The sequence below is a fragment of the Dunckerocampus dactyliophorus genome, chromosome 2 (genome assembly GCF_027744805.1).
Source record: "Dunckerocampus dactyliophorus isolate RoL2022-P2 chromosome 2, RoL_Ddac_1.1, whole genome shotgun sequence".
Taxonomy (NCBI): Eukaryota; Metazoa; Chordata; class Actinopteri; order Syngnathiformes; family Syngnathidae; genus Dunckerocampus; species Dunckerocampus dactyliophorus.
In genome coordinates, this window is record NC_072820.1 from 1,978,995 (window position 1) to 1,998,049 (window position 19,055).

At 40.7% G+C, this 19,055-nt stretch overlaps 2 protein-coding genes across 2 annotated transcripts in view; one reads left to right on the forward strand and one right to left on the reverse strand.

Annotated features, from left to right (window-relative positions):
* Positions 1-10: 10 nt before the first annotated feature.
* On the reverse strand, positions 11-9,062 carry pdk2a (pyruvate dehydrogenase kinase 2a). The gene is made up of 11 exons (XM_054768505.1): positions 8,887-9,062; positions 8,322-8,463; positions 7,926-7,997; positions 5,505-5,689; positions 5,342-5,431; positions 5,168-5,245; positions 3,032-3,114; positions 2,870-2,965; positions 1,200-1,310; positions 828-941; positions 11-203 (listed from the first exon to the last, which is right to left on the reverse strand). The coding sequence occupies exons 1-11, from the start codon at positions 9,002-9,004 to the stop codon at positions 60-62; spliced, it is 1,233 nt and encodes a 410-aa protein (XP_054624480.1). The 5' UTR covers positions 9,005-9,062; the 3' UTR covers positions 11-59.
* A 6,661-nt stretch (positions 9,063-15,723) lies between these two features.
* The window catches only part of tbkbp1 (TBK1 binding protein 1), a 44,494-nt gene continuing 41,162 nt past the window's right edge, over positions 15,724-19,055 (forward strand). Inside the window, exon 1 of the mRNA XM_054760910.1 lies at positions 15,724-16,071. The gene's annotated coding sequence lies outside the window, so the exon portion shown is untranslated. The remainder of the gene's footprint in view (positions 16,072-19,055) is intronic.

Sequence of the window (19,055 nt, forward strand, 5' to 3'; positions counted from 1 at the left end):
ACAGGGATGCTTTGAGAGGGGTGGGGGTGGCGGGGGTTCTACACGCACTGGAAGCGGCTTCATTTGGCCACCTTGTAGTTGCTCAGGTCCAGAGGTTCTCTGCTGGGGATGCACCAGTCGTCTGCTTCCTGGCTCACTTTGTAGTTCCTCAGGGCCGTCTTGTTGTACACCGGCAGCCTCTCCACCGAGTCTGTCGACAGCGCCTGAGGGAGGAGCACCTTACATGGAACACCAAACTAATGGCCTGTCATGCAACCCTAACCCCAACCCCTATCCCTGGCCTCATGCTAACACAGAACTAACAGTCTGTTATGCAACCCTAACTCTGACCCCTAACCTTAACACAAAGCTAACAGTCTGTTATGCAACCCTACTCTTGAGCCCAGGGGTCGGCAACCTTTAGCATCAAAAGAGCCATTTTGCCTCCTCTTCCAGTTAAAAGAAAAAAAAAAGACTGTGCCTTTTAATACGGAGCGCCTTATGGTCGTGAAAATACGGTACTTATAAAATTGTAACCTTTTTCAAATGTTTCCCCTGCCCTGACCCCTAACACAGGACTAACAGCCAGTCATGCAACCCCAATACAAAACTAACAGTCTGTCATTCAACCTTAATCCTTAACCTAACACAGAACTAATAAATCTGTCATGCAACCCTAATCCTAACCCCAACACGGAATTAATAGTCTGTCATGCAACCCTAATCCTTGCCCATAACCCCAACACGAAACGAACAGCCTGTCATGCAACCCCAAACCTAGCCCCTAACCCTAACATGGAACTAATATGCAGTCTTATGGGATGCAGAGCGTGTTTCCTGTTTCTCACCTTCAAGTAGATGACGGCGTCGGTGCCGTGGCCCTCCATGGAGTACAGCTGCAGGTCGCCCTGGAAGTACTTGGCATAGAGACGCGAGATGGGCAGCCCGTAACCGAAGCCGGCCTGCACACCCAGACACAAAGAGTCATGACACTATGCCCCCTGGTGGCTGCTAGTGACACATGCACGGCATTACAGCAATCTGACTGATGATGTTCTTGCTTCTGATCATACTTTAAAGCAAAGGTGTCCAAAGTGTGTGCGTCGGAGGGGACATTTTAGGCACACAGTGTTGTTAATTGGATATTAAATATGTGATGAAAATACGATGCCTTGACTATTCTGCCTGCTGAACAGAACCACAACCTCTCATGGACCCACCAGCGGAGGCCGAGCGTGTTCTCCTATCTGCGGCGCCGGGGCGGTGGAGTACATGTAGCTGAAGAGGTTCTCGATCTTGCGAAAGGGAACCCCGCCTCCCTTGTCACTCACCTGGTGGGAAAAGAGAGAGAGGGAGCAAGCGTGAGATCGACTGCTCGTAACCATGGTTACCATGCATGCAAAGACAATGAGCAAAAAGAAAGGATTTTTTTTTATTCTTTTCCTCCATTTGTGCATATTTTTCAAATGTAGTTCTGTTAATACTAACCTGTCTTCCGGTGGATAACAATCTAAAAGTAATGAAATGTGTGCATTTTCTTTGTTGCTGTGGTTGATACTGCCATGCTTTTATTTTGAAGCTTGCTTTGCACTGAACAGGAAGTGACTGTGTGCACACGTTTTAACTCATGCCAGTCAACAGTTCAACACGTCCACATAAACAGACTCGTTTGATATTTATTCATTTTTATTACACATTCATTTTGTTCTTAAATGTATTAAATTAAATTATTTACCTTATTAAATTCTATTTACTTGTATTTCTTATTTTTTAAATGTTTAATTCTATTAATGATCTTGTTAACTTGTATTACTTATATATTCTCATTTTACAATGTATTGAAGTATATTCATTGAATGTATTCAGTTCTATTATTTAAATGGAGCGCCACCTGTGGGAATACCTGTCTGCCCTTGCTCATAAACACATTACAATGGGCCTCAATGTGAATGCAGCTTGTCTTTCCAACTCCGTCCAGTAGATGGCATCGTAACGCTGCTTCTTAACACACCCCATACACACTCTAACGCATCTATTCATCAATATAGTGAACTATTAGATGTGCAATGATAGGAATGTTATCTCTAAATGTTATTATTCATTTATTTCTTTTAATTTCAATTTTTTTAAAACATTTTTATTATAACATTTATATTTTAACAAATATTTTCTTGGTTTTACACTTCGTTTTACATGTAAAGTTTTTCTTTTAGTATTTTTTAAATAATATTTTGTTTTATAATTAGTTTAAAATATTTTTATAAAAAAATATATTTTGTTTTATTAATTGGTTAAAAAATATTTAATTCAAATAACTATGTCAGTCTACCCAAGGATTATTATTATTCTTATTTGTTTCATCGTTTGTTTGATTGGTTTTAGAATTTGTTATTCTAATATTTTTATTTTTAAAAAATGTTTTTAAAAACCTATTTCATTCATAAAATATGTTTGCAGAATTTCTTTTAAATTCATTGTAATATTATTTAAAAAATAAAATCAGGTTTTTCTTTTTAATGTATATTAATTGAAATATGTACTGTATTTCAAAAAAGTATTTGTTTAATAATTATTTTACATATATTTTATATTTTTATTTTAAAGCTATTCTTTTATAATTGCTTTGAATATATTTTTATTTTTAAAAAGATGCATCTGATAATTTGTTGTAAAACATTTTATTTTATTTTTTTAATGTTTTAATTTTGTGTGCATTATGAGGCGCGTGCATGTGCGTCTACCGCTGAACGAAATGAAACCGTCTGTTGTTAAATACGCTGTAAAAACATGACATAACACCAAACATTTCTTGTAAGGTAGTTTTGTGGCAATGATGCCAATGCTAATGCCACAGATATATTGCAGTCCTGTATGTGAAACACTAGCACACCTTGATTGACATGTCCTCTCCTCCCAGAGACACCAGAACCTGGACGGGTGGCAGGTCTTTGTCGTGGTGCGTCTCTATGGTGGCCCTCATGGCGTTCTGCTCCGGAAGAAGACAGTAAATGCTACGCTCGGCGCTGACACGTGTGCGTGAGCGTCGTCCTACCTTGAAGAGCTCAAAGAGCATGTGGTAGAGGTGCGAGGGCACGTAGACGATGCTGATGGGCTGCTGCTGCTGCCTCGGCTTGCCTGCACGGGAGAAAAGAGCAAAACGCTGTTTTAAACGCCATTATCCACCTGTGGATGTTTTCCGCGCCGGGCTAAGTTATCTTTGTCAATATTTGTCTGCCGCGCTCGGCTTCCGGGCTAAACTTAGCGGGCCCTCGGGTCCATCTGGCGCGAGCACTTTGCTTGGAGTGTGTGTACACAAGCGCTGTTTAGTTCCGCATTGAAAGCCTCTTCAGGGTCTCCCTGGAATGTTGCATTCACTTCCATATTGCTGGACGCTGGATATGCTGGAGAACGACAGCAAAAGGCAGTGTTCCCGGTGAGGGGGCTGCCTGGGACGATGACTTCATCAAATTTGCATAAAATAATTTTAGAACTACAAATTAACTTTCACTTCTTTATGTAGCTTTTTTTTTCTTAATGTCACAAACAAGACGGAGCTGTCTGTGTTTTCAAGTTAGAGTCACCAAAATTCTGTTGTATAATATAATTAATTTAATATGATGAAATGTAATTAAAATATTCATATTAAATTCCATATGATTCCTTCTACTCATTTCAATAAAACAAAACAAAAAAGGATCTTAACTAAACACACATATATATATATAGTATATTTAATGATAACATTTAATGAATTTAATTTGATTACATATTTAATTTTTTAAATTAATTACATATTTAAATTAAAAAAAAATAAATTCAGTTATTTACGTAATATTTTTTTAGATTGAATTTTCTTATATTATTATAACATTTTATGTTATTAAATCAATTAATGAACTCAAATTAATGAAATTATTTTTAATCGGTGCCAAATGCAAATTTGGACACCCCAGGCCGCAATTCGATGATCCGACTTCGTGGTCGTGTCATCGAAACTTGTTGCCATACGTTTTGGACACGCGGGTGGTGGTGAGTTGGCTCCGATGGTGGCCCTGCCAGGCCCAAACGTAGTGTGAGGGTCTGCTGGGAACGTCTGGCAGAGTCCCCGTCAGAAGGAGTTTCAACTCCCACCTGCAGGAGCGCTTTGACCGTGTTCCGAGGGGGGCGGCGGACATTGAGTCCGAATGGGCCATGTTCCGTGCCTCCATTGTTGAGGCGGCGGATCGGTGCTGTGGCCGTACGGTGGTCGGTGCCAAATCCCAGAACATGTTGGTCCTATCGGGCCTTTTCGGCCCACGGAACTCCAGAGGCAGCTGACGGGTATCGGCAGACCAAGCGTTTGCGGCTCTGACGGTCACCGACGCAAAAACTCAGACATGGGGGGAGTTTGAGAAATCCATGGAGAATAACTTCCGGAAGGCTTGGAAGAGATTCTGGACCACCATCCACCGTCTCAGGAGGGGGAAGCAGTACACACAGTCATTTTTTATGTTTAATTGTTATTACATGTAATTCATTCATTAAATTATTTCATGTACTGTAATCAAATTGTATGAAATATGATTACTAAGTAATAGTTGGCAACACCGATCCCTCCTGCTACATCTTCTCCTTTTTTCAATAAAACAAAGCAAAAAAGGCTCTGGACTAAACATTTAGTAATATTTTTTTAAAGTACATGATTTTAATTAAATTAATCAATTTATTTTAAATATCAATATTAAATGTAATATTATTTAGTAATGCTTTTAAAATATTTTTTAAATTTGATTAAATTGTATTAAATAATAATTATCAAATTGAATATTATTAAATAACAGTTGGCAACACTGATCCCTCCTGCTACATCTCCTTATTTCAATAAAACAATGCAAAAAAGGCTGGGTTAAACATTTAGTAATATAAAAAATATATATATATATATTTATTTATTTTAAATATCAATATTAAATGTCATATTATTAAATAATAGTTTCCAACACGACCCCTCCTGCCTGTTTCAATGAAACAAGCAAACAAGGCTGCGGGCTAAACATCTTCACATATAAATGTGGTAAATAAAGGTATTGCGGTGAAATCAAGCAGGTGAAAGTGTAGTGAAGAGATAAGGGTGAGAATGAACGACACCCTCTGGTGGTAGTGAATACTATTACGCGTCGCTTAGCCGTTACAAGTGCACGCTACTCACTGCTCATCTCTCGGAGGAGGAGGTCAGGCGAGCGCAGGTAGTACTGCTCACACAACATCTTGGCGCTGTGGAAGGCGTCTGACCCGGGAAAAAATAAATAAATAAAAGAATCAGAACCGTGAGAAGCGGTGGGAGTCTGTCTGGAGTGGATGGCGAGGTGGTGAGTAAGCATACCTTCCACCACGTCGCCCACCTGGCAGTGCGGGTCGATGCTGCCGATGGTGTTGGGGTGAACCGGGTTGGTGGTGCCGTCAAAGATAAGAGCTTCAAAGAGACCAAGCAGAACATCAGAGAGAGCGAGAGAGAGAGAGTGTGTGTGGTGGTCACGGTTACGGACTGTGCTGGTTGATGAGCATGCGGATGGAGATGCGGCTCATGTAGAAGCGATCCAGGAAGTACTGGATGTTCTGGTTGGTCACGGCGTCCTGCGGGAAGGCCTCCTTGTATTGGATGATGCCCTGCGCCATGGTAGGCACCACGTCGTTGTGCCGGTTCCTGATGGTCACCAAGGCATCCACGAACCTGCACATGTCATTTTATGGCTCAGAATCCACACTCAATCCAAGTCATCATCAGTGTTTACGATGAAGTATACACAGTGTTTTATCAATGCTGGATCCAAGCCGCGATATGATCCAATGTCTAATTTTTATGCCAACAATATCAGTCGGCATCTGTCATTTTTCCCCGTCACGATGTCACCCGAGCGTGAGGCTGACTCCTCCGATGGTAGTCCGTCAGAGAAAAGGAAAGTGAAAAGAATTTAAAATCTACTGACTGACATTGGCTGCATGACCGATCCAAACCAAACTGCTCGAACGCCGCGACCATCAGTTTGAAGAGTTCTCGCTCGTGTGCCGATATCATTAGCGCCAGAAAAAAAAAAATTGTACTGATATGATCCGGTATCTCATTTTTATGCCAATGTCAACGATAATAAGACCAACATTCGCAGAAAAACGAATACCGATATCAGTCAATATGATCTTTTTTTGCCTTTCATGATGTCTCTCAAGCGCTAGGTGGACTCTTCTGATTGGCGTGTGTCAAAGAAAAGGAAAGTGAAATAAAAATCAACAGAGCAACATTGGTTGCATGCCCAGCTCAAGCCGCTCAAACGGCTTCAATTGGGTGAGGTCTCACACGTGCTTCGATATCACTATGGCCAGAAAAAACGATACCAACAGGATCCGACATCTCATTTTTATGCCAATAATTTCATCCGGCTGACATTATCGGACAACACTACTTTCCTTCATGTCTCCCAAGCGTGAGGCAGACCCTTCTGATCGGCGTGCGTCAAAGAAACAGAAAGTGAAAAGTCAAGGGAAATGAAAATAAACTCATTCAATACCAAAGACGTATTTATACGTTGTTATAAACCCGAACGCCTGATCCCAAAGACCTATTCATGGCTGATGACACAATTGCACACTAATGGATGTCACTTCTAGAGCAGTTTTAAGCTATAAAAACGGCCACAAGGTGACAGAAGTGCATTTGATAAGAGTCAATTTGAATAGAAAAAACATACATGACGGCAAAGAGGAAGTGGAAGAGCGTGGAGGAGTGTAGCGTGCAGAAGGTTACGCATAGGGAAATTGTAACGCATGCACTCGCACACACACAATTTAGTTCCAAATGTGAAAATTGTAAATAGTTGATCAAGGTCAAGGTAAACTTTATTATCCCCTAGGGGAATTGGTTCTACAGCCAGCAGTATCACACACAGTCAACAATCCAACAATAAATACAAGATTAAAAACAAAAACAATAAATACAACAGCGACATTACAACAGTGACTGCCGGAACCAAAGAATTCCTCATCCTATCGGTTCTATATTTAGGAACACCGTATCTGCGACCCGATGGAAGCAGCCTGAACTCATCATGCGACTGGGATCAACAAGGATTGATTGAGCCTTTTTCAGAGTCCGCCTATACCGCCCCGGTTATGGAGTTTGGCACTCATTGGTATACAAGACAAATAAAAGAGGGGAGAGGACACACCCCTGTGGCGACCCAGTGGAAGATAAAAGAACATCAGCTAAGACACTGTATACTCTCACAGGCCGCGACCTCTCAGATAAAAAGTCCATCCAGCACGATGTGAGGCCTGGCTCAACGCTGTGAATGCTCCCCAGTCTTTCTGCTAAAATATGCGGTTGGATGCAATTAAAAGCAGAGGAAAAGTCACCAAAGTCATTGAGGCGGACTCTTCTGATGGCCATGCGTTGAAGAAAAGGAAAGCGAAAAGAATTTCAAATCAACAGAGCAGCATCGGCTGCATAGATCCAAGCGGCTCAAACCATCAGTCTGATGATGTCACACTTCCGTGCTGATAATTACCGGCAGAAACCCCCACCCTCAAAAAACTATACCAACATGAGCTGATTGTGTTTTCTTTCTTTTCTTGGGAGAATGAACAGAATAAGATTTTCATTGCATGGTATAACTGCTGTTTTACTAAGCACATGACAATAAAACTCTCTTGATCTCTTGATTGTAATTTTTATGCCAATATCAGCTGGCCGACAATATCATCATCATCCCTACTTTTTTCCTGACTCTTCTGATGGCGGGGCGTCGCCGTGCAAATGTGTGGATTTTTGGTCAAAACATTTCTTATTTGTGTTTCTCCCACCCCCCGCAGGAAACATCTCATTCACCCTCAGTGGGTAGTACTTTATAAATAGAGCACAGCCGCTAGTAAGTGTCCAGTGTGGAATGTTTTAAGAGTGAACGTGACGAACTTACTCGCCCAGGACTTTGTGGTCGTCTGGATTCTTGTGCAGGAATTCCAGGATCTCCATCAAACTTTGGATGTACCTGATGACACACACGTCACACACACACACACAGGTGTAAGAAAAGTGTCATAACAGAGTGCAAAGCACAAGTGGGAAGGAAAACAAAGTCACATGAGGAGGAACTGGGCTAAAGTTCACAGCTGAGGAGACCACCCTCCCCCTCCGTCCCCAGCCAGCTCCAGCAGATCCGGCTGGAACGAGTACAAGTTGGTCAAAGGGTGTTGTTGTCAGTGGGAGCATGACGTTATGCAACAAGCAGCCTGGCCGTGGAACAACTGGCCTTTTTTTTTAAAGGCGTGTCCAAGCAAGAGTGAAACATGTTTATGAACTTTGTGACACCCACCATCCTTGCACCGTCTGCACGGACGGCGTGGTGAGCAGCTTGTCGGGCAGCAGGTTAATCTCCTTCATAATGTTGGATAGTCGCACCGGGAGCTCCTGCCTCAGGAAGGCGAAAGACGTCTTCTCGCAGGCGTTTATGGATCCTGAAATGACAGGAAAAAATAATAATAAATAACAATGACATTTCCAAAGATAACGTCCTGAACGCAACACAGAACATTGCATTGGCTACCTTTGCAGCATTTGGAGACTAGTTATTATGCATGACTTAGTACTAATACTGTAATTGTCATATTTGGAGGCTTGTTAATGTGCATGACTTGTATCTACTGGACTGTACTGTCAATGTAAAGAGAGCAACTGTTAGGTTGCCTTTCTGACGCAATCCTGCAAGCCGGTGACCACCATGCAAGGCGGGACAACTCCAGCACATCCTCGCATTTCATTTCCCTTTTCATAAAATGAATGTACAGAGCAAAACGTGTTATTGAGCCGCGGTAGCTGGACGTTAAATGCACGAACATTTAGTCACATTGCTAGCTTGTTTGAATGTCTCATACACTCACCAAAGTCAAGGAATTGCTTCATGGAAAGCGGCGAAGGAGAGAATTTGGAAAAATGTTCGATATGTTTGGGCACGCTGGCCAGGGCGGCATTTTTCATAATAAAGCGAACGAACTTCATGGTTGCTGCCGTGAGTCGTCACGGCCGCTGACTGACTCTGCTACTGCTAGCTTGAACTCCGCACTGATGCCAACGTGCTCTTTGATGGGGGCGGGGACTCGGAAGAAGTAGCCAATACGAAGGCGACATATTAAATTTATTTTCCAGTTGAGCCGAGAGGAGCTGTGGGGCGGGGCTTAGTGTGTTTACGTCCTCTCCGGGTGGACCGCCTTCAAAAGAGCGGCTTGTTCTACTTTCATTGCGTAAGAATGTGACTTCCACGCAGGCCGACCGATGCAATGACAATACAGTAAACACATTATTATTCTAATGCTAATGACAGGAACCGGCAACACTGGCTTATTAGCATTAGCAGTACATTATCAGATCAGCTATGCTGATGATCAGCTATGCTTTGCACGTTTTCACTTGCTTTTTGTCTCTTCTGTGAGGAAAAATAACAGCAGTCATTGGACGGTTGTGATCCAACACAATAAAACAAACGCAGCAAAAACACACCCACTAACACTTGCATGAGAGAGATGGAAGAGGTGGAAAACTTCAAACGATCGCCCCCGTTTATAGTGGTTAATTGTTTCCGCAATCAATGGAATATTTTCGTCGTTAGAGCATAGAAAACTTTCTAAATTCTGCTTTTAACATTTTCAGAGCCTTGTAGACATGAAAAAACACCCATGCAGTCACCTTTACACTCCTACTATTCATCGTTTACATTGCAACTCTTATGCTGCAGGGGCTCGAGACGGCCGCAGCGAGCTAACCAGTTAGCCTCGATGGGAGGACTATCGTGTGGGACATGCCACTTCTTGCATTGTTAAGGTCATGCGATGTTAGGTCATTGTGTCATTTTTGTGTCATTTTTGTGTCATTACCAGGATACTGCATATCACTTGTATCTCAGTATGTTTTGACTAATAATACAAGTAGACCATAGTCTGCCACGAAACAGCCATCATTTATTAATTTCTGAAAAAACGCGATATAGCGATGGAGCGATAATCGGACCGCGATATCGCAAGGGACGACTGTATGTCTTTGTGATATTTTTACACTATTTTCATGCACTGGAGTGGGGGGAAGAGCACCATCAGTTACCCAGCATGCCTTGCGGCGAGTAGATATGGGTATATGTGTGTATTTTGGTGGCCACTCGTGCGGTTGGTAGTTTACGGTAGCACGTGTCACATTTGTGTTGGCTTGTTGTGTTGTTTTTGTTGGCGTGGGGGGTGTTTTGGGTAATGACCCCTCTGTTGGTTTGTGCTGCGTGACGGGGTCTAATTGCGAAGCTAATAGCTACAATTAAAGCGCAGGCTGCCTCTGACTACTTCCTGTGCGTTTCAAGCTCGCCACAGTGTTACACAGCAAGCGATTTACGCCGCTATTGTTAGCGTAGCGCCCCCTGCTAGCCTGGCAAACTTTTTCCATTTCTCTCATGCAGTTGTTTTTCTGGGTTTGTGTGTTTTTGGCCCACAATGTGCAGCCGTGAGCATGACATGCTGCTGCATGTTTGTCAAATTTGATTAAAGTCAGAGCCACGAAAGTCAACCGTGATCCTTCACCTGATCTGACCCCCTTGTTTACCGGCCGAGCCTGACAGGTGGGCGGTCCAACCTCAGTGGAAGATTCCCTGGAAGTCTGCCACGGTTAGTTTTGAACAGAAATGCCTCCGTCAGGGAACAATGTGTGCTGCTGTGCGCTACGCGCTCCTGTTACATAAGCCAGGCTGAGCCAGGCCGCTCGGGATTGTCCTCACAAAGCCGACGTGTTGTTGTTGTTCATCGAAACACCAGCGCTCGCACACTACATAATACCTGTATGTGATGTCGCACCGTGGATTTGGCTTTCGAAAGATGCTACCCGTGTAGATGTGCCAGTCCAAAGTCAAAACACGGCAAATAAATACTGGGGGAGGTCCAAGATGATTGTTGTTTAACGACTGGGAAACACTCCGTGCTTGAGGTGTGTATCGGGGGTGGGTTGGGGTTGGGGGGTGGTGTTGAATATTACCTCCAGTGTTTTTCCACCAGCCGGCATTCTGGCTACTGGTGGACTTCTATTCCTGCAGTCAACTGGACCACAACCAGGACCACCAGTGGGGAATCCCTCTGACAATCAAGTACAAACATGGACCAATCTTAGTAATCCTTCCTGTATCGCTCTTCATTGGTTCCAGAGGTTCACACAACCGTGATTAGTCAACTTTCGCAAAATACAATTTCTTATTTAGAAATGGAATATTTTTGTGGTTAGAGCATAGAAAACCTGTTTACAACCTTGTAAATACACTTTTTATCATGATTAGAGCCCTCTAGACATGAACAAACACCCCCATAGTCACCTCTGCACTCCTATTACCCAAATTAATAGCCATAATAAGAGAAAATTAAGACATAGAAAACCTGTTTACAACCTTCTAACTGCAGTTAACATTATTTGAGCCCTCTAGTCATGAAATAACACCCCTATAGTCACCTTTACACTCCTATTATCCAATATAGTAGAAGTAATAATGGAAAATAAGGCATATAAGACATAGAAACGTGTTTACAACCTTCTAAATACATTTTTCAACATCATAAAGGCCCTCTAGACATGAAATAACACCCCTATAGTCACCTTTACACTCCTATTACCCATTATAGTAGACATAAGAGACAATAAGACATAGAAAACTTGTTTATGACCTTCTAAATATGCTTTTTTACATTATTAAAGCCATCTAGACATGAAATAACAACCCTATAGTCACCTTTACACTCATATTACCCAATATGGTAGACATAATAAGTGAAAATAAGACATATAAGACATAAATAAGACTCATGGTTGTGTTGCTGTGCCAGGGAAGCTGAGTGGGGTGAAGACAGGAAGTGACGCTGGGGGTTCAGAGTTGAGTTTTAGCTCGGTGTGGGTTACGGCTGCAACAGTAGCCCGTGCTAGGGATCAATAAAAGCCTGTTGTTCCTGCCACCAAGTCAGGTGCTTGTGTGTCTTACCCAACGTTACAGTAACATTACTGACACCTAGTGACCAGTGTACAATACTACATATCACTTCTGCATGCCTTCTATTTGTGTTTTACGTCATTTTGCCATTTTTATGCTTGGAAATGCTTCAGTTAGGCAGAACATTACGTTACATTTCACTTTTAAGTCTTACAAAGTGCATAAAAAAGATGATCAGTGACGCATGCAGACATAAACTTGTAAAAATGGTACTTACATACTGTACACCTTACCTGTAGTACCACCTTTTTGTAAATGATGACAGACTTTGGGTGAGATGATGTGTTTTCTGAACATGAATGGATACAAAGTGTATGAGTGATTTGTATTGTCATAGGCCAATAGAGATAGAGATATTTTAAAAAGGCGTATTTTTGGCTTCAGTGTGACAGGTAAAACGGAACGTTTTGGTTTGCGTCATCAGAAACCTTTTCTCATGTTTTTTTCAGCTTATTTGACAACCGAAGATGGACGCCACTGACCTACGGGTGTTGGTTTCACACGCGTGCGTACACCAAAAAAATATTCATGACGTTTCCTGGGCTTCGTGTAAGCGTGCGCTGATGTCAAAGATAATGCATGCATAGAATATGTCACATGATGCCACCAAGTCAGGAGTGGTTGCTTTTTCAGGCTTCTGATTGGCCGAAACACGCATGACAGCCTGTGAATGTGTTTTTATGTGGATAGATTTCTTTTTTAACTCAGCTCATGTGGATGGAGATTTTTTTTAACATTTTTTGCAAATATTTGTGCCATAGCGGGGGTATTCATAAAGCAAACTGAATCAACAGCGCCTCTGCTGGTGGCAGCCATTTTTGGAAAGTCACATTGGACAGAAAGTTCTAATGTTAGGGGAATAAAGTCAAAATGTTATGAGAACAAAATTTACAAGGAGAAAGTTGAAATAGTTGGAAAGTTAAAAAAAAGAAAAGAAAAACAGCAGAAATGGAAAAAACAGCTGTGATTTTACAAAATTAAAGTGAAAATATGAAGAAAAAAGTCATATTCTAATGAGGAAAAGAGTTGCAACTTTGCAAAAATGAACTTGTAATAATATGAGAAAGAAATAATATTATTTAAGTAGCAAGGAGTTGAAGTATTAAAAAATATTATAGGAAACAAACAAAAGTTGGAAAATTAGGTTGGAGAAAACAGCTGTAATTTTACAAGATTTTACAAGAAAAAAAGTCACAATTTTACAAAAATGATTTTTGAGGAAAAATAATGTCATTTTAGTAGCATAGAGTTGGAATATTCAATATATTTTTTAAAGTTGTAATGTAATGAGAAACAAAACAAAATAAAGTTGTAATTTTTGGAAAATGAGTTTGGGGGAAAAAGTTATAATATTATGGGAATAAAGTCAAAATATGGGAACAAACTTTACAACAAGAAAATTGAAATATTTGGAATTTTAAAAAAAAGAACAACAGCAGAAATGGAAAAAAAAGCTGCAATTTTACAAGATTTAAGTCAAAATATGACCAAAAAAGTCACTATTTTATGAGAAAGAACTCACAATATTATCCAGAAAAATCGAGATGCCACAAGGTCTCATGAGATTAAAACGTGACAAAATTTCTCATTCAGAAAACTTTTTTAAAACTTTTAAAACTTAAATAAACTTTAAAATTTTAAAACGTTTCTTTTTTTTTCTTTTTTCTTTTCCCTTCCCCCTTTTTTCTCTTTTCTTTTTCTCCTCCTCTTTCCTTAAAAAAACAAAAGCAAAAAAAAAAAAAAAAAAAAATATATATATATATATATATATATATATATATATATAAATATATATATATATATATATATATATATATATATATATATATATATATATATATATATATATTATGTTTGAGGTTTTTTGGTAACGAGATGTTATTAACTTTATGCATTATTCTAGCGGTTTGAAAGTTTACTAAATCTGCAAATTTTAATATCTGTGATTTTAAAAATAAAGTGTTTGTGTGTTCTCTATACTTGGCATTGTGAATGATCCTCACCATCTTTTTTGCAGTACAGTGAGCGAGTGAAGATTGCTTTTGTAATTATTTCCCATATCTCCACACAATACATTAGATATGCTAATACTAAGGAACAGTACAGAGTGTGGAGTGATTTTTGATCAAAAACATATTTTGTTTTGGATCATTGTCCTGCTGCAGAACCCAAGTTGCTTTCAGCTTGAGGTCACCAACATTCTCCTTCAGCACAATTCATGCTTCCATTTATCACAGCAAGTCTTCCAGGTCCTGAAGACCATCACACTACCACCACCATATTTTACTGTTGCTATGATGTTCTTTTTCTGAAATGCCAGATGTAATGGGACACACACCTTCCAAAAAGTTCAACTTTTGTCTCGTCAGACCACAAAGTATTTTCCCAAAGGTCTTGGGGATCATCAAGATGTTTTTTGGTAAAATTGAGACGAGCCTTAATGTTGTTTTTGTTCAGCAGTGGTTTTGGTCTTGGAACTCTGCCATGCAGGCCGTTTTTGCCCAGTGTCTTTCTTATGGTGGAGTCATGAACTCTGACCTTAACTGAGACAAGTGAGGCCTGCAGTTCTTTGGATGTTGTCGTGGGGTCTTTTGTGACCTCTTGGGGTCATTTTGGTTGGCCGGCCACTCCTGGGAAGGTTCACCACTGTTCCATGTTTTGGCCATTTGTGGATAATGGCTCTCACTGTGTTTTCCTTTTTCAGTCCGTGGACCTCACTGGACAAAGTTTGGACACACTAAAGCACTAAAGTTGACATGAACCGAATGATAACCAATCAATGTGGTCCAACGGGTGAATATGAATGATGAAGTCCGTCCCTCGTGCTTCACTGAACGAAGTGAATCATCCTGAGACTTTTCTGCTGTTTTAGGCGCACCTCGTCTTTACTTGCCCCTCATTTTCTGGGCGTAATCCCTGCTGACTGGCATGACGTGAATAATGCGCTTTGACACTGTCATCTGTCATTTTGTGCTGACACGTGTGCTCTTCGCCACATCTAAAGGTGCACTAACCACACACACCACGTGAGAATTAAAACATATTTACATGCAATATTCATGCATTCCGCATGCGGCACGTGTGAATAATTTAGGCGCGAAGACGGAATTTCTTCACACACTTTGTCCAAGTGATGTTTTTACTTCTATGGCTGATGTTTCCATGAAGGCGCCATAACAGCTGTGTCGTCTAAACGCCGCTGCCAGGCCCGCAGGCCCTCCTAAGAAGAGAGGAGGATGAATCAGTGAGGAGAAAGCCGTCAGAAGATCACAGGCGTGCAGGTTATATAGAGCAGCTTATGTAAGAAAAACACCCACCACCGGCTTATTTATTGTGCGCACGCCGGCTGCCTTTGCCCCCAAAGTAAAAAAAAAAAAAAAAAAGAGGACCTTTCGGAGGCGGCATCATGTCGTTCCTTTGCTTGGAGATGGTAGATATTCTTGCTCGATAGGGACACAAGTTGCTGCTAGTCACTTTTAATTCTTTTGCTGCACGATAAACAGCCGCAGGATGCCTGGTGGGGTACGTGGTGCTCGTCCACAGCCGTGCAGCTCTCCTTTCCTCTGGAGTTCAAGGGCGTGCAGTACACTTTCCGTCCACAAGAGGTAGCCCTCTTGTTTGGTCACGTCATGTTCTGCGTGCGCGTGTGTGCGAGCGCGCGCGCGAGCAGCCTTCATCATGCATGCTAATTATGAGAGGTCATTAGGGGTCACCTTTGTGAAAAGTAAACACTCGCTGTCGTCATGACCGAAAGTGACGTCACCAGCCCGTCTTCGTGGCGCGAGACCGACGCTGCTGTTCGCGCGACATCACCATCACCATCATCATCATCATCATCATCACACACCGCGCGCGCACACACACACATACACACGTACACACAGCGCGCGATGTGAAGCTCCGCCGCGCTCAGGCTCGTTCGGCTCTGCTGCTGCTTTGGACTCGGCTGAAGGGGAGAAGGAAGGAAGGGAAGGAGGAAGGGAGGACGGAGCTTTTGTCCGCGGACGTGCACGCTTCTTGCACCCGGCCATGGCGCCCGCGCCTCGGTCCACGACGGGAGAGCGTGAGTTCTAATTGCTCCTCTTTTTATTTATTATTATTGCACCATGCACGTCGGCCGTGGACGCGCAATTCATCTCAGCCATGTTTGTTTGCAGCCTCGCCAGCTAACACGCACACACGCACGCACACACTCATCCTGGTTGATGTTCTAGACGTGCGTTCTATTCGGTGTGGTGACACCACGCAGGATGATGCAAAAACAGTCAGCTGACATGGAAAAATGGCATTAAAACGTCAAAGCCTGCTTCAAACTGAGCTAAAGTTGCTAGAAATTGTTTGTGAAGGCTTTAAAAAAGCATCACAGCATATCATAGCAGTCACCTGAGCGCGTGTAAATACGCCCCCCAGTGGCTGGAAGCTCGCCAACTTTGTGTACAGCGTGTCAAAATGCGATGCTATTCTTCTCACAGCCACTAGGGGTATGTTGCATGCTAGCTAATAGAACGCCACCATGGCGTTATAGCAGGGGCGTTCAAACGGTCCATTTGGAAATTAAAACAATAACATTAAAAAAAAGAACAACAGAAAAGGAAAGATTGCGATCAAAGTCAAAATATGAAGGAAAAAAGTCGTATTCTAACGAGAAAAAAAGTCACAATTTTACAAAAATAAACTTGTAATATTATGAGGAAAAATAATGTCATTTTCGTAGGATAGAGTTGAAATTTTGAAGAAAGAAAAGTAATACACTAAGTCCCCAACTTACAAACACAATTGGTTCCAGACAACCGTTCTTAAGTGGAATCGTTCTTAAGTAGGGTAAAAGGTAGTATTAGCAATGATATAGGTACTACATGTACGTGTATACATACACAGTATATGAGTATGTATGTAAATATGAGTTTGGATGCAGTAGTAATATTAAACCAGGATAATTAATGAAAAAAACAATAATAAAAGTGATATAATAATACGTAATGATAAATGTTATTTACCTTTGAAGAGGAGTGGTCGAGCATACGTGGTTGTGGAGGAGGAGGAGGAGGAGTTATTGAAAAAAGGACAAATCGTCGTCATCGTTAGACTCTTCTAAAAGAGGTAGTGTTCTGTGGGTGGTGTAGAATTAAGCAGGCCTATTAACTCTTCATAAACTTTAATCACACGCTCTGTCCGGGTTGTATCATATAACTCTTAGCCTTCCTCTCTCCTCTTCCTCGTCTTCCTGTATCTGTTGGTCCCATTAGCAGTGTCACAGTGCCCTCTGCTGGTCAAGCATGTACAGTAGACATATGGACTTATAAGGCAAAACACATGAAAAAATAGACCAGTCGGCTTTGTTCGTATCTCCGAATGTTCGCACGTCAGATGTTCGTTAGTAGGGGACTTAGTGTATTACAAGAAAAAAACAAAACAAAATAAAGTGGTCATTTTTTGAAAATTAAGTTGGAGAAAAACTTTATTATGGGAATAAAGTCAAAATATTACGGGAATAAAGACACAATATTATGGGAATTAAGACAAAATATTATGGGAATAAAGTCAAAGAATGAACAAAATTTACAAGAACAAAGTTTAAATAGTTAGAAAATTAAAAGAAGAACAACAGAAATGGAAAAAAAGCTGTGATTAAGAAAAATATGAAGGAAAAAAGTTGTATTCTAATGAGAAAAAAGTCACAATTTTACAAAAATTCCGTAATATTAGGAGGAAAAATAATGTCATTTTCGTAGCTATATGTGCCCTGTGATTGGCTGGCGACCAGTCCAGGGTGTACCCCGCCTGTCACCCGAAGTCTATCCATAGAAAATGGATGGATGGAGTTGAAATTTTGAAGAAATTGTCTTGTTTTTAAGTCGTAAGATTACGAGAAAAAAACAAAACCAAATAAAGTTGTAATTTTTGGAAAATTAGGTTGGAGAAAAAGTTAGAATATCATGAGAATGAAGTGAAAATATGAACAAAATTTACAAGCAGAAAGTTGAAATAGTTGAAAAATTAAAAAAAGAACAACAGCAGAAATGGAAAAAACATTATTATTTTTGTTTTGTGTGTTTCTTGTAATATTACCATCCATCCATCCATCCATCCATTTTCTATGCCGCTTCTCCTCTTTAGGGTCGCGGGGCCATGCTGGAGCCTATCCCAGCTGACTTCGGGCGACAGGCAGGGTACACCCTGGACTGGTCGCCAGTCTTGTAATATTACGACTTAAGAAATACGTTTTTTTTTCTTTAATATTTCAACTCTATGCTACTAAAATAACATTATTTTTCCTCATCATATTGCAAGTTTATTTTTGTAAAATTGTGACTTTTTTCTCGTTAGAATACGACTTTTTTCCTTCATATTGTTCCATCATTTTTTTTTCTTATTACAGCGGTAATTTTTGGAAAATTAGGTTTGGGAAAAAGTTAGAATATTGCGGCAGTCGAGTCAAATAGGAACAAAATTTACAAGAAGAAAGTTGAAATTGTTGGAAATTCCAAAACAAAAGAACAACAGCAGAAATGGAAAAAAAAATAATACTAAAAAAACAAATGAAGTCAAAACATGAAGGAAAAAAGACATATTCTAAAGAGAAAAAAGTCACAATTTGACAAAAAGAAACTTGTAATATGAAGAAGAAAAATAATGTCATAACACCAGCATAGTATCATAGTGGGGGTGTCCAAACTACAGCCGGGTGGCATTTGCAGCCTGCAGCTTGTTTTTTATTGGCCTGCAACACATTCTAGAAATTCAACTAAAAAAAACAGCAACATTGTGGAAAAGAGCAAAAAGGTGAAAAAAAAGCGTAACAATAAGTGTTAATAATAATAATGATACACTTTGTCACCTACACACAAAGCTAACGCAAAGTTTTGTCTTTAAACACATATAAAACGTTTTTTTTTCTAAACAAAAATCAAAATGGCTCCGCCATCCTTTGACTTTTCCACATGCGGGCCTCGGTGGAAATAGTTTGGACACCCCTGGCATATATTGACCGACACCAGATCGGGTTTAGCGCCATTAATGTCCAGCGTGTATCGATGCTGTCAAGGT

Excerpts from the sequence above, each read along its gene's own strand:
- pdk2a (XM_054768505.1), bottom strand. The coding sequence starts at position 9,004 with ATGAAGTTCGTTCGCTTTATTATGAAAAATGCCGCCCTGGCCAGCGTG. Across the intron at positions 5,690-7,925 it reads GACCACAAAGTCCTGGGCGA|GTTCGTGGATGCCTTGGTGA; the intron begins GTAAGTTCGTCA and ends TGACATGTGCAG. Across the intron at positions 5,432-5,504 it reads CATGCTCATCAACCAGCACA|CTCTTATCTTTGACGGCACC; the intron begins GTCCGTAACCGT and ends GTCTCTTTGAAG.